This window comes from Pongo abelii, chromosome 19 (assembly GCF_028885655.2).
Source record: "Pongo abelii isolate AG06213 chromosome 19, NHGRI_mPonAbe1-v2.0_pri, whole genome shotgun sequence".
Classification (NCBI taxonomy): domain Eukaryota; kingdom Metazoa; phylum Chordata; class Mammalia; order Primates; family Hominidae; genus Pongo; species Pongo abelii.
The window spans coordinates 7,777,239-7,798,513 of record NC_072004.2 but is presented as its reverse complement, the minus strand read 5'-3'; the positions used below and the strand labels follow the sequence as shown (position 1 = coordinate 7,798,513).

At 48.7% G+C, this 21,275-nt stretch overlaps 2 protein-coding genes across 10 annotated transcripts; one reads left to right on the top strand and one right to left on the bottom strand.

Moving 5' to 3' along the window:
• Positions 1–1,796: 1,796 nt before the first annotated feature.
• On the bottom strand, positions 1,797–18,653 carry CNTROB (centrobin, centriole duplication and spindle assembly protein). Of its 9 annotated transcripts, none has more exons than XM_009251264.3 (20): positions 18,424–18,653; positions 17,875–18,296; positions 17,003–17,087; positions 16,676–16,757; positions 16,077–16,233; positions 14,736–14,852; positions 14,401–14,517; positions 13,953–14,051; positions 11,472–11,708; positions 10,979–11,125; positions 8,018–8,151; positions 7,294–7,419; positions 6,905–7,067; positions 5,561–5,819; positions 3,808–3,959; positions 3,551–3,614; positions 3,203–3,373; positions 2,695–2,893; positions 2,220–2,292; positions 1,797–1,993 (listed from the first exon to the last, which is right to left on the bottom strand). In XM_009251264.3, the coding sequence occupies exons 2-20, from the start codon at positions 18,142–18,144 to the stop codon at positions 1,868–1,870; spliced, it is 2,778 nt and encodes a 925-aa protein (XP_009249539.3). In that variant the 5' UTR covers positions 18,145–18,296; positions 18,424–18,653; the 3' UTR covers positions 1,797–1,867. The 9 variants fall into 9 exon arrangements, 8 of the variants coding, with proteins under 8 accessions (XP_009249539.3, XP_024090665.3, XP_063574075.1 ...); XM_024234897.3 differs by having other exon boundaries at positions 2,761–2,893; XM_063718005.1 differs by having other exon boundaries at positions 2,240–2,292; positions 2,761–2,893.
• Positions 18,654–18,943: 290 nt separating this feature from the next.
• TRAPPC1 (trafficking protein particle complex subunit 1) lies at positions 18,944–20,861 on the top strand. Its single transcript, XM_002826988.4, has 5 exons — positions 18,944–19,273; positions 19,384–19,482; positions 19,637–19,707; positions 20,063–20,201; positions 20,476–20,861. Exons 2-5 carry the CDS (start codon positions 19,384–19,386, stop codon positions 20,602–20,604), a joined length of 438 nt encoding a protein of 145 aa, XP_002827034.1. The 5' UTR covers positions 18,944–19,273; the 3' UTR covers positions 20,605–20,861.
• Positions 20,862–21,275: the final 414 nt, after the last annotated feature.

The following is a 21,275-nucleotide window of genomic DNA, read 5'->3' as shown; positions in this document are numbered from 1 at the left end:
TTTTTTCCAGGCAGCCTTGCTCTGTCACCCAGTCTGGAGTGCAGTGGCACAATCTTGGCTCACTGCAACCTCTGCCTCCCAAGTTCAAGTGATTCTCCTTCCTCAGCCTCCCAAGTAGCTGGGATTACAGGTGCCCGCCACCATGCCCGGCTAATGTTTTGTATTTTTTAGTACAGACAGTGTTTCACCAAGTTGGCCGGGCTGGTCTCAAACTCTTGGTCTCAAGTGATCTGCCTGCCTCGGCCTTCCAAAGTGCTGGGATTACAGTGTGAGTCACTGCACCCGGCCTCAATTTCAACTTTTATTTTAGATACAGGGCATGCATGTGCAGGCTTGTTACGTGGGTATATTGCACCTAGGTAGTGAGCATAGTACCATTAGGTAGTTTTTCAACCCGCGACCCCCTCCCCGCTCTGGGAGTCTGCAGTATCTGTTGTTCCCAAGTCTATGTTCACATGTGCTCAATGTTTACTCCCACTTAGGAGAACGTGTAGTACGAGGTTTTCTGTTCCTGCACTAATGTGCTTAAGATTATAGCCTTCGGCTCCATCCATGTTGCTACAAAGGACATTATTTCATTCTTTTTCATGGCTGTGTGGTATTCCATGGTATATGTGTACATTTTCTTTATCCAATCCATCTCTGATGGGCATCTAGGTTGATTCTATGTCTTTGCTGTTAAGAACAGTGTGGTAATGAACATATAAATGCATGTATCTTGTTGGAATAATGACCTCTTTTCCTTTGGGTATATATCCAGTGATGTGATCACTGGGTGAAATGGTAACTCTGTTTTAAGTTTTATGAGAAATCTCTAAACTGCTTTCCACAGTGGCTGAACTTAATTCCCAATGACAGCTATATAAGCATTCCCTTTTCTCTGCAGCCTTGCCAGCATGTTGTTTTTTGACTTTTTAATAATAGTCATTCTGATAGGTATGAGATGGTATCTCATTGTTGGGTTTTGCATTAAATTGATTTGCATTTCTCTGATGATTATTAACAAGCATTTTTTCAAATGTTTGTTGGCTGCTTGCATGTCTTCTTTTGAGAAGTGTCTGTTCATGTCCTCTGCCCATTTTTTAATGTAGGTATTTGTTTTTTGTTTGTTGATTTAAGTTCCTAATAGAGTCTGGATGTTAGACCTTTGTCAAATGCATAGTTTGAGAATATTTTCTCCCATTCCGTAGGTTGTCTGTTTACTCTGTCGACAGTCTCTTTTGCTGTGCAGAAACTCTTTAGTTTAATTAGGACCCAGCACTCTAGTCTTTTACATGTTTTAAAGCTGTAAGCATGAAGACTATAGCAACAATATGTCTGCTGGCTGGAGTAGAATCTGCCAATCTGAATCCTACAAATGCAACCTGAAAGAATTATTTTCCCTTAAGAGAGAAAACTTTCTCCCCAACAACCAAATTTTAACTCAAACTCTTTATACAATAATTTACTCTTATTAAAGTTTGGGTCTTTTCTGATTATTAAAGTAATATATACTTGTTTTAGAAAATTTGGAAAATACAGAAATGTATTAAAAAACTAAGAATCACCGATAATTCCACTACCACCCGGAGTTCATTGCTCTGCAGGTTTTAGCTTTGTCCACTGAATCTTAGCCGCTCCAACTTTCTAAATCTTGTCATTGACCGTCTTCTAAAGCATTCATGTCTTTTCCCACAGGAAATGACATATAAACACGTAATATATAAAAAAAGTACTCAAACCAAATGTGGTTTCTTTACAAAGTGATTTCCTACAAAACCTCTATTTTCCAAATTCCTATGAGCCAGAGACTCTGATACAGACTATTGAGCATTTATTAAAATAACAACAACGAGAGAACAAAGAAGAGGAGAGAGGGTAGGGGAGCTCATCTCCAGACTCCTCCCCGGCTCCTCATGCTACTTGGGGCAGGGTGCCCACTTTTCTTCCGTGCGGGAGGTTTTTCAATCTTGGGGGCTGTAGCAAGGCGGCGAGGGACAGCCTGGGAGGGAATCTGAGAGTTGAGGGAAGAGAGAGGAAGAAATCAGCGTCAGATCCTCTCAATTCCCCACTGCACTGAGGAAATGCACGTGGAGAGGCCAGATTAGTCTGCAGGGAGGAAACGCCATGCTACAGAACGCGGGGGTGGAATGGAGGGGCCAGCCAGGAGTGTGCAGAGGTGAAGGAACTGGTCAGTGAGAGCCCTTTTCTCCCCTGGTCCCTGCCTGACTTTCCCTCACCTCTTTCCGGGGGATCTCACCCAAGCGGGAGTCTGTGTTCCTTCTGGGGACATTATCCCCTCGGCCATCAGTCCTGCCACACAAATCAAAGGTATGAGGATGGGGATCTCCGTCCCCGCAGTTACCCAATACTGGATGGAAGAACCACTCCCCAATTCTGTCTCTTAAGAATAAGATCAAACTCGATAGACCCGGGCATCAACTGGGAGGAGACATTAGTGGAAGTAAATAATGAGTTACACTAGCTAGCCAAAATTCTAGGATTCTGAGTTTTGAGCTGAGGGGTAAAGAGGAAAAAAACGAAGGTAGAGAGACCTGGGGAAAATATTTTTTTGTTTAGAAGAAAAAAGCAAAAGAAAGGAAGAGAGAAAAGAAAGTTGTGGGGCAGTAAGAGAAGAAGATCTGTGGATCCACCTCTCATCCTTCACTTTCCTCCCCAGAAAAGGACAACGATTCAATTCAGTGTAAAACACACCCACTCCACTCCTCATAATCCAGCTTCCACCCTGCGAATCCTTCCTCCTTCCTCCCAGGCTTGTACCCGCTGTGTTCCAGCCTCTTCAGGTAGAGCAGGAGATCCTCAGCAGGCAGAGGCCCCCAGCCCCGAGCCTGGTAAAGTCGCAACAGTTGAGACACCTCCATCAGCTGCCTTGGGAATGTGAGCCCATCTCCACCTGACAGACATAGCAATAATCACAGGCGTCATCCTAGGGCCTGTCTCCCCAGCCCTCAGCCCATTTCCCCAGGAATTCAGAAGGACTGTAGGTACCTGTACTGGATCCACACTCAGGACTGTCCCTCCTTTTTTCCCTGGTAAACCAGAACATGCTCACCTCTCAGGACTGTCCCTCCTTTTTTCCCTGGTAAACCAGAACATGCTCACCTCTCAGGACTGTCCCTCCTTTTTTCCCTGGTAAACCAGAACATGCTCACCTCTCAGGACTGTCCCTCCTTTTTTCCCTGGTAAACCAGAACATGCTCACCTCTCTCTGCGGAACCACTGCTGGGACCACTGCCTTGTGAATGGGAGGGGGGAAGCTCATGGACCCGGAAAAGACTGGACGCCATGGCTAAGGGAACTTTGGTTTTGTGGACAGGCGGTGGAATACGTGGTACTTGAGGGGCTTCCTCCCAAGATGGGACCGTCAGAGGACCTAGCGAAAGGAAAGAAAGCCAAGAATCAGGAAATGGGGCAAAGAACCAAGGAAGTCCCACCACCCAGCATTTATAAGGCTTTATTGCCTTTGCCAGCTCCTAAAAATTCATCCTAGATAACCAACTCCGATCTTTCCTAGGCCGCAGCCCCAACCTTCTTCAGAGTTGGAACTCACCAGACTTAGGGGGCAACAGGTCGACAGAAGGGTTCTCATTGTTCTGGGGCACTGTCTCCAGCAACTGTGGGTGAATAAGATAGTCAAATTCCCTAGGGACTGATAGAGAAAAAGGCCTAGGGATCTGAGAGAAGAAGCTGGGACAAAGAGTTAGTCATAAACAGGGAATGAGGCCAGAGTCCTGGATTCCCAGAGCAGAAAGAGGAAAGGAGAAAGGGAAGAAGAAAATGAGCTAGTCTGGATGGAATCTCTCTTACCTGGTGCAAAAAATTCTTGAGGCCTTCCAGCTGAGCAGGTGGCAGCCCTTGCTTTAGGAGGCCCTCCCCGTCAGGTCCAGGATCTTCCTCAGGGAATGGCCTTTCTGCCCTATGATCGGGATGGAAGGCCCCAAGTGCAGAGAAGGCCCCAGCTATAAAGTGAAACAGGTGTGGGTGGGTGCAAGTGTGTTCAGGGGGGAAGGGGCTCCTCCACAAACCAACTCACCTAATACTCAGAAGAAAGGGGCCTATTAAATGTAAGAGGAACATCACAGCTAAGAGAAGATGAAGATGGAGGTTTAAAGTAGCTGGAGAGGGAAGGGTTGGAGGTGACTGGGAGATGGCACAGCTGAATTCTAAGACAGAAATATAGACAGAAGAAAGCTGTGGTACTCAAACTCTAAACAAATAAATACCCTCACAAACTCCCTGAAGAATGGAAATGAGTAACACACATGTTCTGACCTCTTCCCCAGAATATGCCCCATTCTTTTATTATTCTCACATAATTAAAAAATTTTTAATTGTGCTACAACTAATCTCTTTTTTTTTTTTTTTTTTTTTGAGACGGAGTCTTGCTCTGTCGCCCAGGCTGAAGTGCAGTGGTGTGATCTCGGCTCACTGCAAGCTCCACCTCCCGGGTTCTGGGTTCACACCATTCTCCTGCCTCAGCCTCCTGAGTAGCTAGGACTACAGGCACCTGCCAACATGCCTGGCTAATTTTTTGTATTTTTAGTAGAGATGGGGTTTCACTGTGTTAGCCAGGATGGTCTCGATCTCCTGACCTTGTGATCCGCCCGCCTTGGCTTCCCAAAGTACTGGGATTACAGGCATGAGCTGTAATCCCAGCACTTTGTCTCTTTTTTTTTTTAAGAGACAGAGTCTTGCTGTGTTGCCCAGGCTGGAGTACAATGGCACCTTCTTAGCTCACTGTAGCCCCAAACTCCTTGGCTTGAGCAATCCTTCTGTCTCAGCCTCCCTGGGTAGCTGGAAATCTGGGTGTGTGCCACCACATCCAGCTAGTTTTTTATTTTGCGTAGAGATGAGGTCTCACTATATCGGTCAGACTGGTCTGGAACTCCTGGCATCAAGCCATCCTCCCACCTCAGCCTCCCAAAGTGCTAGGATTACAGGTGTGAGCCACCATGCCTGGCCCCATCCCTCATTTTTAATTCGACCTAGGTTGTCATGTTTGTACCACACAGAACACCCCCATCCACTCAAATCACAGCTGACATTAAACTACGGGTGGACACCACACCCACGGTCAGCCAATCCAATCAGATGGCCTCTTTAAACTAGACCTAAAAAACTGAGACACCGATGTCTCTATAAATGTCTAGAGGCTCAGCTAGAGTCAGTATCACAGCTGGTCAAACCCATGTGTAAACTGAAGTTATGAGGGGCGAGAACCTTGAATGCTGGTCTAGCAAGAAAAAAGAGCAGAGATGCAGGAGAGGTGGACCCAGGAGACTATGCAGGCCCACAGAAAAGGGTCAGCTAGCTGCCTCAGTTCCTGATAGTGCCCCGTTCCCAACTCCAGTTCTCATTAAGTCCAGCGATGTCACATTTCCACGAAATCTCAATCCCTTTATTTGGACCAATGTGAGCAGATTTCTGCTCCTTGCAACTTGTGATCACTAAAGGCATCTGGGAAACTAAATGCTCAAGTATCAGACAGAAAGCAAGGTACAAAAGAGGGAGCCAATTCATGCACAGAAGGGGAACCCCAGTGACTTCTGCCCCCAGTTACCTGTGGATGAAGTGAGGTCTGGTTTGGGCTCCAGGGGCTGGAAAGAATGCTGGCTCTGAAAAGAGGGGCCCAACAGGAGGCTAAGATCTGAGGAGGAACTGCAAAGAACAGGAGGTGCTCCAGGTAGCTCGTCCCTTGCTTCCCGGCTCTGCTGCAATACAGGCTTCAGGGCCACGGCCACAGGAGGCATAGTCCAGACCCTCCTCTCCTCCTTCTCCGGCTCCTGAGGCCCGGGGCTGGAGGGTCCAGCAGGAGGAGCCTGACCAGGAGACAGGCAGAAAGAAGGGTCAAAGCACAGTAGGTTTAAAGAGATAAGACATGGTACAAACACTTTAATAAGATTATAAATTTCTGGGTGCAGTGGCTCACACCTGTAATCCCAACACTTTGGGAGGACAGTTTGAGGCTGGGAGTTTGAACCAGGCTTGGCAACATAGAGAGATGCCATCGCTACAAAAAATTTAAAATTAGCTGGGGGCAATGGCATGTGTGTGTAGTCCCAGCTACTCGGGAAGCTGAGGAGGGAGGATTGCTTGAGTGCTCTGGGCAACAGAGTGAGACCTTGTCTCAAATAAATAAATGATAAATATATAAATAAATCAAATTAAAATTAAAATATCCTAATTTTTTCTTCTTTTTCTTTTTTTGAGATGAGGTCTCACTATGTTGCCTAGGCTAGTCTTGAACTCCTGAGCTCAAGTGATCCTTCTGCTTTAGCCTCCCTGAGATTACAGACGCACCACCACACCTGCTAGAATTTCATAATTAAAAGAAGGAAGTGGGAAGTACCAACGTATGAAGGGCTAGGAAGTGAGACTCCCTACTCTACTCTGGGGCAGGACTTGGCAACAATTTTTTGCCCTTTCCCTCATAATTAATTCAGCTATCCCTCCACAAAACCAGTACCATGTATCATTTGTCCCCTCTTGGGACTGGGAGACTAGAGTTATGCCCAGTGGAATGGGGCCAGTTTGAGTGAGCTATGGCCATGGAGAAAGGATTTATTTTGCTGAGCAGTTATTATTTGTAAAGTCCACCAGTTTTTCTCCCCTGATGTAGGTCTTAGGAGCTGAACTTAGTACTTCCCTTGGGAGGGAGCTAGATTTCCAAAGAAGGAATCTAGAACACAGTTCTTGCTGGGCATGGTAGCTTATGCCTGGAATCCCAGCACTTTGGGAGTTAGAGGTGGGAGGATCACTTGAGACCAGGAGTTCGAGGCTGCAGTGAGCTATGTTCGCACCAGTACGCTCCAGCCTGAGCAAGAGTGAGACCCTGTCTCAAAAATAAAAATAAAAATAAAAACAGAACACAACGGAGAAGCTTAGCTCAAGGGGTAAGGCGTACTGGAGGGTTGGGCGGCGGGAGAGTGGTGCTGAGCAGCTGGTTGGCCTCATCCCAGTGGGCCTGCAGCATGGCCTGCAGTCTTTCCACCAGCTCCACCCGCTGCTCCTCCAGCTGCTGGTTCCCACTCTGCAGTTCGCGCACTCGCGCTTGCTCCCGGGCCAGTCTGAAACAAAGAGAGAAGAAGTGACTCAGGGCCTTTAAGGAAGCAGATACTTGGGAGCTAAAAAGAGCCAGAAGGGAATGTTGGACATCTGACATTCTGAAAGGAGCTGGGGCCCATGTAAAGGATGACAGATCAATCAAGGGAGCAGCTCTTCACCGTTCCCAGTTTGGGCTCTACCCATGGGAAAGGGGCTGGGGCCTGAAAGGGGCACTCTGGGGACCAGGACCTGAGCTCGTAGTCCTCAGCCACCTGCTGTTGCCGCTCCTCTCGTTCTGCCATTTCCACCTTGAACTGAGCTAGCTGACTGGCCAGCTCCTGCTGGTGCTGTCCACTCAGGTCCTGCAGCTGCTTCCTACAGGGCACAGGTAGGAGAAGAGGCCTGAGACTGCAGACAGAAGAAGTGACCAACTGAGAAAAAGACATCATGTGTGCACGTGACAGTGATCCAGATAGCCAGTCAGCTAGCCTGGCCATGGCACAGGAAGCGGCAAGGACAAAGCTGGGGTCTTAGGATGGGTTCCTCAGAAGCAGAGACTTAAATAAATTTATTTCGGAAGCATTTCCAGAAAATCTCGGCAGCAGAATGGGGGTGAGGAGAAGTGAGGCCAGGCTGGGAGGAGGCTCAGTCTGACAGAGCAGCCCTGGAGACAGCGCAGGTCATACCTCAGCACTGTCCCAGCGAGGGAGCTGGACCATCTATCATTCTGCACCCATCAGTTCTTGGTTAAGGGCTACTCCCTATGGGATGAAAATTCCCAGGCACTTCTGGCTCTCCATGAACGCGTGAAGGCAGCCCTCCCGAGAGAGACTCAGGTCCCAGCTGATGGGAGTAAGTGCACCCTGGGAGTCACAGTGCTGGACCATGGCAAAGGGATTGAAGGGAACACGGGCCTGGCACTAACGATACGTGCTGTGGCTGAGAGAAGTGACACCTAGTGAGTCCCACGTACCTGTGATGTTCCCTGAGGGAGGCTGCTTGCCGTAGGCTGCTCTCCTGAGCCTGTGCCAGCCGCTCTGTCACCCGCTGCTCCAGCTGCACAGCCAGCTCCGACTCCAGCTGGATCCTCTGGCTTTCATACCGGGCCTGGGAGTGAAGGAAGGTGGGATAACGGCCCAAATCTGTTTGGGCTTAGAAGAGGATGGAGGATATAATGTAGACAAAATCCAGTACCAACTTTCCCCTCATATGAGATGAAGAACAAGAATTTTGCCTCAAGGAGTGAAAGAGGTTCCCTTTCCTTATTAAGATAGTCACACTTTAAACATACATCAAAGTGAAAATGACTATGGGTGAAAGACATAAATTTCTTAGCTAAAATAAATGTTCGATAGAGCAATCAAATCCATTCTATGTGTCTGAGATAACATACCCTGAGTAGAGTACCTGAAAGCCAGTAGACATTCAATAAATGGCAGTGCCTCTTCCTCCTTAAGCAGTCAACCTATAAGTGTCTCCATTTTCTCAGCCACAGTCCTTCAACTCACTAAAATCTGATTTCTACGTACAGTATTTTACTATAAAGAAAACTCAATCTCTTTTCTTTCTTTTTTTTTTTTGAGACGGAGTACCACTCTGTCACCCAGGCTGGAGTGCAGTGGTGCGATCTCGGCTCACTGCAACCTCTGCCTCCCGGGTTCAAGCAATTCTCCTGCCTCAGCCTCCTGTGTAGCTGGGATTACAGATATGTACCACTGCGCCCGGCTAATTTTTTGTATTTTTAGTAGAGACAGGGTTTCGCCATATTGGCCAGGATGGTCTCAATCTCCTGACCTCGTGATCCACCCGCCTCGGCCTCCCAAAGTGCTGAGATTACAGGTGTGAGCCACTGCGCATGGCCCAAAGAACTCAATTTCTAAATCCAAATAGTGGTTATTTCTCAGCCCCTACTTCTGAGACAGTCTTGCTCTGTTGCTCAGCCTAAAGTGCAGTGGTGTGATCATGGCTCACTGCAGTCTCGACCTCCCAGACTCAAGCGATCCTCCCACCTCATCCTCCAGAGTAGCTGGGACTACAAGCTGGTGCCACCACACCCAGCTAATCTTTTTATTTTTTGTAGAGATGGGGTCTCACTATGTTGCCCAGACTGGTCTCAAACTCTTGGACTCAAGCAATCCTCCCACTTCAGCCTCCCAAAGTGCTGGGATTACAGGCGTAAGCCACCACACGTGGCCCTTTCTGTCTTTTAAGACTCGGTCTCACTCCTGTCACCCAGGCTGGAGTGCAGTGGTGCGATCACGGCTCACTGCAGCCTCTACTTCTAGGGATCAGTTGATCCTCCCACCTCAGCCTCCCGAGTAGCTGGGACTACAGGTGCATGCCACTATACCCGGCTAAGTTTTTGTATTTTTAGCAGAGTTTAGGTACTGCCATATTGCACCAAGGTTGGTCTTGAACTCCTGGGCTTAAGCAATCTGCCCGCTTCGGCCTCCCAAAGTGCTGGGATTCCAGGTGTGAGCCACCACACCCGGATGCTTTCTTAGTCTTTATCGTATGTGATCTCATTGTAACACGTGATGCCCTAGGTCAATTCTTTTTTTTTTTTTTTTTTTTTGAGATGGAGTCTCACTCTGTTACCCAGGCTGGAGCACAATGGTGCAATCTGGGCTCACTGCAACCTCCAACTCCTGGGTTCAAGCAATTCTCCTGCCTCAGCCTTCTTAGTAGCCAGGACTACAGGTGCGCACCACACACCTGGCTAATTTTTGTATTTTTAGTAGAGATGGGGTTTCACCATGTTGGCCAGGCTGGTCTCAAATTCCTGGGCTCAAGTGATCCACCCGCCTTGGCCTCCCACAGTGCTGGGATTACAGGCGTGAGCCACCACACCGGGCCAAAGGATTGTGGTTCTCAAATGCTGGCCTCACTGGTACCTCCTTAAGTTAACCATTTATAAGGAACATAGCCTCTCAGACTGGCTTGCACCTAGAAAATTCATCAATTTGTCCTTAACACACATTTTATACATAAAAACAGAGGCCCATAAAGGTCAAAATTCTAGCTAGAAGTAGACGTAAGTGCCTTAAGTCCTAATGCAATACTCTTTCCTCTTCAACGCTGTGTCTCCACCATGGGCCAGAACACAGCTGTCTCCATTCCTTTCCTCTATTCTGGAGATCGGCAAACTACAGCCCAATTCGGCCCTCCATTGCCTGTTTAGATAAGTTGTACTAGAACACAGCTGTGCCCATTTGTTTACGTACAGTTTATAGCTACTTCAGTGGTATAACAGCAGAGTCGGGTAGTTGCAACTGAGACCATACAACCCACAAAGCTAAAAATATTTACAGTCTGGCCCTTTACAGAAAAAGTTCACCAACTCCTGCTCTATTTCACGGCAAGAATCCGACTAGTTTGAATTTAAAATTCAGTGTGTTAGCTAGATGGAAAGTGTTTTTCAAAGTGTAATTATATCTGACAAACAATTTTTGAGTACAATTCTGTGCCAGGCCATGTGCTGTTATGGAAGTTTCATAAGTAAATTAAAAAATCATTGCCCTCCTGGGTCCCTGACCTACTCAGAGAGATTAATACAAGTTATTCAAGTAATGAGAATTACAAAGAATACTGTTATGATTGGAATCAAGTCTCTGACAAAAGCTTTCACCTGCTCTGTCAACCCACTAAGTGTGGTGTCATCTCTTAAAATAACATAAGTTATCTTTAATAGATTTAAATCTATTTAATCCTAAAAGTAACACTAGGTCAGTCTGACATATTGTGGGAAATGGTCACTCAGTGAGAAATGGCTCTGAGTTTAGGATAGAAAACTACCTATACTGCATAGAAACTGTTAATGGAATTAAACCCCAAACACCTGAACTGGGAGTGTCTGCCACAACTCCTGAGAGGTCCCTCTGCCTCAGATCTACTTCTCTCAGAACAAAACCTCAAGAACTCTCTGTCTTCTGACCTGCACCAAGCTCATTTCCAGCTGCAGGGCATCTCTCTCTCTCCGAGCTGTATCCAGCTCTCCTTCCAGCCGCCGCACCTCAGACTGCACCAATGCCAACTGGTGCTGGGCCTCCCAGGTGGCCTGGGCTTCCCTCTGGCTCTTCTCCTATGAAAGACAAATCAAATATATATACATACCTCATTTCTTATCTCCTGGTTACCTCCATTCCCCAGTTCATCCTCCCAAACCCTAAAATCCAAGCTTCCCCCAGCTCCTCCCATTTGTCTTATTTCCCCATCCCTGTTGAATTTCAGTCTTTGACCTTTCATGTGTTCATTACCCCCAGCCCTTCCTGCTGGCCCTATACTGTCAACCTTGTCTCCCACACATGGCTCTCTACTCTCCATTCCTGCCTATATATATCCCCCATATTCTAACATTCCATCCCATTCAATTATTTTGCCCTTCATCTACTCCCTAGTTCCTCAGCTCTTCCAACCGCCACTTTTACCTTCTCCCTTTCCAACTGAGCCTGGCTCTCCTCCTGCAGCGCCTGGTAGTGTTCCTTAAGCTGGTGCTCTTGCTGGGCCCAGGTCTGCCGTTCTTCTTCTAGGGCAGCCCGAAGAGTCTCCAACTCTTGATGCTCACTCAGTTGCCCAGCCCGGGCTGTATCCCGCTCTTCCTGCAGGGCACAGCACCGCTGCTGTTCTGCCTCCAAGCTCAGGGTCAGAGCTTGCCTTTCCTCCTCCTACAGCCGCAGAAGAAAACCAGGCTCCTTAGTAGGCTCTTCAGAGACCAGCGATCTGCCCTCTGACCCTCATACAAGGTGCCTGCTGAGAATTATGCTCATTAAAAACACAATAATTAGGCCGGGTGCGGTAGCTCACACCTGTAATCCCAGCATTTTGGGAGGCCAAGGCAGGCAGATTACCTAAGGTCAGGAGTTTGAGACCAGCCTGGTCCAACATGGCGAAACCCCATCTCTACCAAAGGTACAAAAATTAGCCAGGCGTGGTGGTGGGTGCCTGTAATTCCAGCTACTTGGGAGGCAAAGGCAGGAGAATCACTCTAACCTGGGAGGTAGAGGTTGCAGTGAGCTGGGATCACAAAACTGCACTCCAGCCTAGGCAACAGAGCAAGACTCCATCTCAAATAAAACCAAAAAAAACCCCACAATAGTTGACAGGCGCAGTGGCTCATGCCTGTAATCCCAGCACTTTGGGAGGCTGAGGCAGGCAGGTCATCTGAGGTCAGGAGTTTGGGACCAGCCTGGCCAACATGGTGAAACCATGTCTCCATTAAAAATATAAAAATTAGCTGGGCATGGTGGTGCACACCTGTATTCCCAGCTACTTGGGAGGCTGAGGCCGGAGAATTGCTTGAACCTGGGAGGCGGAGGTTGCAGTAAGCCAAGATTGTGCCACTAAACTCTAGCCTGGGCAACAGAGCGAGACTCCATCTCAAAACAAACAAACAAAACACAATAGTTGACAAGCTCATAGGATTATAATATAGTAGATAAGAGTTCCTGTTCCAGAGCCAGGTAGACCTGGGTTCAAATCTCAGGTTTGAATCCTGGTTCTGGAATTTACTATGTGTTCTTAGGCATACATCCTTATCTGTAAACTGGAGATCATAACAGGGTGTGCCTTCTGAGCATTAAAGTAAAAAGCATATGTAAGGCTAATTTAGCACAGCATCAGGCACATAGTAAGTACTCAATACACAATAGTTACCACCATCATCGTCAAAAGAAATTCCACTAAGACTGGAATATCCAGCCTACAATCGTGAACCATCACCCATCATCAGGACTGTCAGATATAGCCTGTTAAGACTACAAGTACCAGCATGCATATAGCAAGCATGCGTTATGCGTGCATCAAGTTCCAATCCCGGCTACTAATTCATATGGCTAATCACCTTATCATTTCAGCTCTAAGAGACTTGAGTGAAGTGGCTGGGTATGGTGGCTTATGCCTGTAATCTCAGCACTTTGGGAAGCCAAGGCGGGCAGATCACTTGAGGTCAGGAGTTTGAGACCAGCGTGGTGAAACCCCGTCTCTACCAAAAAAATACAAAAATTAGCTAGGCGTGGTGGCATACGCCTGTAGTCCCAGCTACTTGGGAGGCTAAGGTGGGAGAATCACTTGAATCCAGGGGGCAGAGGCTGCAGTGAGCTGAGACTGCACCACTGCACTCCAGCCTGGACAACAGAGTGAGACCCTGTCTCAAAAAAAAAAAAAAAAGAAAAGAAAAGAAACTTGAGTTAGTGAGTCAATTCCATACCTTTTTTGGCCATGCCCTACACCAGAGGTCCCAAACCAGACTGAAAAAAATCACCCAGGAAATTTCTGAAAACATTTGAGTTCCACCATATATCTACTGAATCAAAACCTCTGCAGGTGAGTCCCAGAAATCTTATATTTTATTTTATTTTTTATTTTTATTTTTTGAGATGGAGTCTCACTCTGTCGCCCAGGCTGGAGTGCAGTGGCGTGATCTCAGCTCACTGCAACCTCTGCCTGCTGGGTTCAAGCAATTCTCCTGCCTCAGCCTCCCAAGTAGCTGGGACTACAGGCATACACCACCATGCCCAGCTAGTTTTTTGATTTTTAGTAGAGACGGGGTTTTACCATGCTGGCCAGGCTGGTCTCAAACTCCTGACCTCATGATCCGCCTGCCTTGGCCTCCCAAAGTGCTGGGATTACAGGGGTGAGCCACCGTGCCCAGCCTATATTTTAAAATAATTCCTCAGATGACACTAATGTTCTAATGAGGATACAATTTGCAGAGTTTCTCAAACCGACTTGGTAGCAGAGCCTTTTTTTAATAGAATATCTAGCTGAATTACTGTTCTGAGGAGCACACTTTGGGAAACAGTGCTCTGGTGTAACTCAAATTATAATCTCCCACAATCCACCAATAGCTCACAGCTCTCTAGAAGTAATTAACAGCTTCCAGTGGAATTAACCCAGTCCAGTCTTCTCACCAGTGTCTCTCTTTCCCGTTGCTGCAGTCTGGCACTTTCCTGCTCACGATTCAGGGCCTCCATGGCCTCAGAAAGGCTTTGTTCCAGGCGGGTTACTGTCTTCCAGGAAGAGAGGAATACAGGGCAGAGGAACTGTGGGAAATCTGTGTGTGCTATATTTTATAAAGCATTGACAATGTAAACTTGAAACTTCACAGTTAAGTAAATGACTAAGGGGCCAGACAGAAGACTACATGGTGTGGGAAAAATTAAGAAGACATTGATGATGCAAGTTGGACAGCAGAAACAGTTAAAGGAGAAGAAAGGAGGGATGAGAAGAAATGTCAGGACAGCTACTACAAGACTGAGGTCAATCTGTTGGAAACCCTAATTCCAGAGCTATTTCTGCCCCTTTCCATCTGGAGATCTGTGACTCAGCTTCTAATGCCATATGCTCCAGGGCGCTCACCTCCTGCTGCTTGCTTCTGGCGAGCTCTGCTGCCTGGCGTTCCTCTTGAAGTCCCCTGAGAACCTCTGTCCGCTCGGCCTCATGCCGGTTCCAGCCCTCCACCACACGGGCGAGGGTCTTAGGTAGGGCAAGTAAGATGAAATTTCAAAATAACTTTTTTGCCTCTTTCTACCCACAGAGGCGGGGTCAACAGCCATCTTCTCCCAACAGTCAGCAAACCAACCCCTTGCCCAGCTCTCAGCATGCACCAAGAAACACTGGTTGGCCACTCACTTATTTATTATTCCTTAATGCTCTTCGTGGAGAGACCCACCCACATTTTGCTACCCTGGTACCTTGTCCAGTTGTTCAATCATGGTATCTTTCTTGCGGTCGGCAGCCACAGCCACGGCTAATTGTTGCTGCAGCTCTAACACTCGGGTCTGCAGGCTCTGAATATGGCGCTCACAATGCTGGGGAAAAGGGTGAGGAGTCTGGGTGTTGCCCATCTTTGGTATGACCACAGCACCAAACTTTCCAGCTCCTCTAGTGGGGGAGTGGGCTGGAGCCAAGAAGCCTGGGTCCTAAGAACAGAATAGGTCTGGAGAGGGAGAATCAGGAAAATTCTGAAGCAAGCACCTTGAGGCTCAAGATCTCCAACATGTTTCTGTACCTTTTCAGGAGATAAGTGCTTAGATTCCAGGCTCCTCCTTTTCCTGGATCTCCTGAGTAAAAATCCTATAAACCTTTTGGCAGAGGTGCAGCAGCCCACACAGCAAAATGTGCAAAGTTACTCCTACCTTCAGAAGCTCATTGGACACAATGAGTAAACACAGCAAGGATAAAGGGGAAAGCCTTTCATTCATGCCAAGGGGTTTAACATGGAGAAAGAGAGGCTTCCAAAAATGGCAACCAGTGATTTTGACTCTTCCTCTGCTTTGTCTATTTCTCTGTCCCCTTCAGACATTAAGGCAGAGGCTCACAGAGATAAAGCTCAGTATATCACCAGTAGCTGTAAATCCTGTGCACAATCTAGCAGAGTTTGTGTCCATTCAACAAACACAGAGTGTTTCTGTGTTATGTATATTCTAGACTTTAGGCAGCCAGTACTAAGACAAACAAGATACGGACCCTCAAATTTTAGAGAGGAGAAAAAAACAAGATATATCAGAACGATAAGCTACATGAAGGAAATAAGAAGGCGATTTGACTGACTACTTGGAATGGAGGTGGTGCCATATTAGATGGAATGGTCAAAAAAGCCCTCCTCAGAAAAATACTTAAGTCCCAGCTTTCAGGCTCTTAACTCTCAGCCCTTTTGTTTTTTGTTTTTTTTTTTTTGAGATGGAGTCTTGCTCTGTCGCCCAGGCTGGAGTGCAGTGGCGCGATCTCGGCTCACTGCAAGCTCCGCCTCCCAGGTTCACACCATTCTCCTGCCTCAGCCTCCCGAGTAGCTGGGACTACAGGTGCCCACCACCATGCCCGGCTAATTTTTTCTATTTTTAGTAGAGACGGGTTTCACCGTGTTAGCCAGGATGGTCTCGATCTCCTGACCTCGTGATCCGCCTGCCTCGGCCTCCCAAAGTGCTGTGATTACAGGCGTGAGCCACCGCGCCTGGCCCCCTCAGCCCTTTTCAACACTTGGGTCCCCTCTTTCTAATCTTTGCTGCTTTCGAAAGGAAGCCTTTGCATCTTACCTTGCGGCGGGTATGCTCTGAATCCAATGCATCTCTCAGCCCCTGACAATCTGGGGGATTGAGTGGAGGCCCTGGCCGAAGGCTGGTGTAGCGGGGAAACAGCTCCTCCAGGGCTTGGGCTGAGCTAGACGGAGACAAGTCTTGCAGGGGCCGGGTGCTGAGCAAATCAGGTAGAGAATGTTAGAGCTGGGAAGGCTTTTGGAATCCACTTGTCCAACTGTGATATTCTACAAATGAGGAAACTGAGACCCAGAGAGAGCAAGAGACTTGTCCAAAGTCGTAAAGCTATATAACCATAGCGCTATAAATAACACACAGGTCTGTGATTCACTTAAAGGTTTCAGCAGAAACAAGCTAACTCTTTAGAGGGGAAGAATGACTGGAGGTTAAGAGAAAACCGGGTACTAGGCAGCAGATACCTGTGTTTCTGAAGGAGCAAAGCGGGCAGGAGACAGTAGAAAAAGATGAAAACTGAAAGGCAAGTGATAAGCCTCTTGGGTTCTTAAGAGGTACAAAAGCAATAAAGGGAGAAATAAGGAACAAAACGCTTGGATTTCCAAGAAAGCAAACAAGCTAGGAGAACCCCAAGGAGAACTCACTTGAGCAAGGTGGCTGTGCTATCACTGTCAAAGGAGTCCTCTTCCCGTCTCTCTGAGCCAGCGCCAGGAATGAGAGGATCCCCTGCAGGCAGCCAGAGGGACCCCAAAGCCAGATTCAGGTAATGACAAAAACAGGGGCCACTTGAAGAAGAGAAAAGGCCTTCCTTTCCAGTTCCCTCACTCCTTCACCCCCTCTCCCAAAGAAAGGGAGACTTTTCTTCTGAAATCTCTTGCTCAGAGGTTTTCCTACCTGCTTCCTCTGTCCACTTTCTCCCACCCTTTACATCTAGGTTCTCCTTCATAGTTCTAGGGAAGGGGCTTACTCACGATAGGCTGTATCACGTGAGGTTTGGAGCATGGTCTGGAGCTGACCCCGAACACTTTCCATCTCAAAGATATGCTTAGAACCATCCTAGAAAAAAGCCACATGGAAATCAAATGCAATCTGCGTTATCTGTCTCCTACCTATTCCCAGGGTAGAATTTTCACTCCAGCACTTTGGAAAACAAGAAAAAACAGACGGATCCAATGAGGGATGTCCTAAACTTGAATCAGAAATTCAAATACTACAAAAGCCAGAAAGAGAGTGTAAATAAAATAATTGAGGAGGTATAAGACAAGAGTTGTGGAGATTCTTGCCAATTCAAGAACAAATGTAAGGACTGTATGGCTTATGGCTATCATTTTCAAACTCTGGAAGACCTAACCAGTCTGCAAATTGACTCTGACACCTTTTCTATAAAATACTAATAACTATCTTCTCTGTAACATGTTGTAGTTGACTAAACTATGTCTTAATGATGTACATGCCAAAGTTGGAATCATACTATCAAAATAGTGTTGAGCTGGAAGGATCTGAGCTGCTATCCTAAGTCCCTAGTTCCCTCTTGGGATCAAGAAACCTCACCCATTCCCAGTGCACAGGAAATAGCTCACCAACCTATCCCATAGGTTTGCTCTATCTACTCGGAGCAGAGATGTCTCTCACAAAAAACACTAGGAAGTTTCATAATTTTCAAATTATGGTGTCCCAGGTCACTCCCTCCCTCATAAGCATGACTGCCTATGCAGTTAAAAGGAATATGAAATCCAACAGGAAGAGTTCAAATCTCATCAAAGCTTTTTATTTTTACCAACCCCAATCCCAAGACTCTCTGGTGTCTAGTGCCACAGTGGTCTCCAAGACACAGTTCCCTCACCTTTTTCTTCAAGTTGTTTTCCAATCCGACTGACAAGCTTCGACTCAATTCTTGGGCTAAGCCTTCTAACCCTTCATGAGGCGGGGAGGTGGTGGGTAAATACAGCTGGGCTGGGGCTGTGGCCTCTGCCTGCCGGCTGAGGCGCAAAGAAGCATAGAGCTGGGAAGTCACTTCAGACGACACTTGGTTGAGCCCAGGGGGTTCTGATGAATCACTCAGGAGATCCTCCGCCCCGAGGGGTGAACTGGGGCTGTCAGCTGATGTTGCCATGAATACAGGGAAGAGAGAACCGGAGACAGCAAAGAGCTGGGAGGTTCTGCTTTAGCGAAGTCCAGGAGGAAAAGTTCACGGAGAAAGATTTGGGAGAAGGGAGGAAGACTCCACGCCAAGGATCCTTGGTGAATTAAGGGTATCGAGGCTTTCTGGTTAGAGGAAAGGTTTCCACCAGTTCCAGGGGCCATGGGAGTGGGCGAAAGCATCCCTTTCCCCAGCTCCTAGGAACAGTGTTAAGAGGGTGCAGCGCAGAGCGGGTGCGGACAAAAGACCTACTGTGGGACAACAGCGCTGCTGAAGCTCCTCTTCCCAACTACGAGTGCTGGAAGCTGCAGATCAACTCCGGCACAGGCTGTCCCCGGTCAACTGAGCTCTTAAGTTCTCACACGCAAAACGTCCCAACGGAAACGGACCCAAATCCACTAGGATCCCAATTTCTGTCCCCCTGCCCTACTAGTCCCTCAATTGGCTCCAGTCTCAAGAGAGGGAGGAACCTCACGCTCCCCCACCCCTTCACCCGTTCTACCCAGGGTCAGCTCCCTTGTACTTTCCCTTCGACCCCTCCTGGCAAGAAAGCCATGGCGAGCTTCCTTGCTCCCTAGAATCTCTCCCTCCCGACCACCCCAAAAGAAACCTTGTGAACCCTCAGTCACGCCCTAAGTTGTCCCTAAAAAGCACGCCGCCCTCAAGCCTAGCCCGAGATCCTCTGCCCCGACGACCACCTGGTTCCGCCTACTGTCCACCCTTCCAGTCCTCAGTCCCCAGTTTGCCAAAGAGGGGGGCAAGCCATTGGCCTTCTCCCCCGAGATCCCCCTCTCACGCCTCCCTCTACGCTCAAAACCGTTGGCAGCCTCCCGCCCACTGTCCACGGCTCCGCCCCTCTCGCCTCGATGACGTCACCCGCCCGCGAGACCACGCTCGCAGACACACCACTTCTGTATCCCGAGCACCTGGACGCGCGTGCGCGGCTCCGGTGGCCACAGATTGGCTGAGGGAAGGAGGCGGAGTCTGACGAGCGGCATTGGAGCGGAGTTAATGCCCAGCCGCGGGCGGGTGAGAACCCCCTAAGGGGCGGAGCTCCGTGGAAACCGGAAGTAGCTCTAGACTTGCACTCGGAGCAGTTCCGGTGAGTCCGGGGGTGGGATCCCCACCTGGTTGGGAGGCTGTGGGTCCGGGAACCCGAGCCCACGGAGTGGGGGCGGTCCCGGAGCGAGGCTCACACTCCCTGCCCTGCAGATGACTGTCCACAACCTGTACCTGTTTGATCGGAATGGAGTGTGTCTGCACTACAGCGAATGGCACCGCAAGAAGCAAGCAGGGATTCCCAAGGAGGAGGTGACGAGAGGGCCCCGGTGCAGCCTGGGCGACCTCTCATCTCCAAACACCTATAGTCCCAACCCAGCCCCTCCTCTCCAAACCCTTGCTCGTTCCCAACCCCCACCCCGTCTGCTTCATCAACCGAGAGCTAACTCTGCCCCTCTCCCTCCAGGAGTATAAGCTGATGTACGGGATGCTCTTCTCTATCCGCTCGTTTGTCAGCAAGATGTCCCCGCTAGACATGTACGCCGAGTCAGAAAAGATGTTGGGAGGAGGGCTAGCTTTGGGAATTTGGGGATGGGGGAAACTTTCTGAAGTGGAAGGAGCATTGGGTTCCAGAGGGGGAAAGGGTACTTAAGAGAGGCTGAGTCCGGAGCGAGAGTGCTGGAGCTGGCAGGAGTGGGGGTGGGGAGGGTCTGAAAGTAGAGAGGTTGGTGGGGGCTAAATTGAGGGGTGAGGATGGGTGATGTCTTTACTCAACCAGGCTTCTACAAAGGATATGTTTAGCTGAAGAGGGAGTCGACCTTTGAGGGGATCAAAAGTATCTCTTTGGGAGAGATTCTGCTCCCGTTCTTTAACACCCTCCTCATCTCTGCAGGAAGGATGGCTTCCTGGCCTTCCAAACTAGCCGTTACAAACTCCATTACTACGAGACGCCCACTGGGATCAAAGTTGTCATGAATACTGACTTGGGCGTGGGACCCATCCGAGATGTGCTACACCACATCTACAGTGCGGTCAGTGCCAGCCCCGGGGACCCATCCCCCAGAGCTCTTCAGAACCCCAAGACTCCCTCATCCCCTGCCCCAATCCTACTATATGTTTGCTAAACTCAAGAGTTTTCTCAGGGGCCCTTAGGTTCTTAACTCCCACCACCACTTTCTCCTCAGAGAAGGCTTGCCTTCCAGCCCTTGTTCCTTGTGCATTCACACACCCCTGAGGTTATACAAGATTTGGGGCTAAAAACCAGAAGTATCCAAAGCCTGACTCTAACATCTTCCCTTTCCATAGCTGTATGTGGAACTGGTGGTGAAGAATCCCCTGTGCCCACTGGGCCAAACTGTGCAAAGTGAGCTCTTTCGCTCCCGACTGGACTCCTATGTTCGCTCTCTGCCCTTCTTCTCCGCCCGGGCTGGCTGAAGCAACCTACCTCAAGTCTCAGGAGAATTCATGTCTGCCTGGGGCCCTTCCGAACCTGTGCCAACTAAGGGCCCCCACTGTAAGCCCCCGCACCCCCACCCCCTGCCCAGAGCAACAGCCTAAAGGCCTGCCCTGATGCTCTCCTCCTACCAGAATGAAGCCCACAGAGTCCCTCCGCCTCCACACCAGGCGCTCTCTCCAGTTTTATCCCCTGCCTAATGCTGCAAGAAGCACAGAATAAACTTTTTGTCACTCTCTGCGGCCTGAGCGTGTTAGTTTGAGGGCCCTCTCAGTCCTGCCCCACGCACGAAGGTGGAAAGTAGGGCAGCCACACCCCCTGGAGGGCCACGAAGTGGCTTTGCGGATGGGTTTCTCAACCGTGGGAATATTGATGCTTTGAGCTGGATAATTCTTTGAGCTGGACCGTCCTGTGCTTTGTAGAATTTTAGCAGCATCCCTGGCCAGCACCCACTAGATGCTGATAGCACAGGCATGAAATCAAAAATATCTCCAAACCTTGCCAAAAGTCGGGGAGACACACTCCCTCCCGACTGAGAATCACTGGGCCGGGGGAAGCCTGACAGCCCTCGGGTCCCAGAGGGTGCAGGAGCCATCCTCCCCAATTCCGCTCAGAAAATATTCAAGCTGCAGAGCCTTCAGCAGGCGGGGCT

What these genes read in the sequence shown, in the direction of transcription:
- CNTROB (XM_009251264.3), bottom strand. Translation starts at nt 18,144, where the DNA reads ATGGCAACATCAGCTGACAGCCCCAGTTCACCCCTCGGGGCGGAGGAT. An exon ending in AAAACAACTTGAAGAAAAAG is followed by an intron (nt 17,088 to 17,874) that starts GTGAGGGAACTG and finishes GCTTTTTTCTAG; the next exon opens with GATGGTTCTAAGCATATCTT. An exon ending in CTCAGTTGGAAAGGGAGAAG is followed by an intron (nt 11,126 to 11,471) that starts GTAAAAGTGGCG and finishes TGTCTTTCATAG; the next exon opens with GAGAAGAGCCAGAGGGAAGC.
- TRAPPC1 (XM_002826988.4), top strand. Translation starts at nt 19,384, where the DNA reads ATGACTGTCCACAACCTGTACCTGTTTGATCGGAATGGAGTGTGTCTG. An exon ending in AAGATGTCCCCGCTAGACAT is followed by an intron (nt 19,708 to 20,062) that starts GTACGCCGAGTC and finishes TCATCTCTGCAG; the next exon opens with GAAGGATGGCTTCCTGGCCT. An exon ending in TACACCACATCTACAGTGCG is followed by an intron (nt 20,202 to 20,475) that starts GTCAGTGCCAGC and finishes CCCTTTCCATAG; the next exon opens with CTGTATGTGGAACTGGTGGT.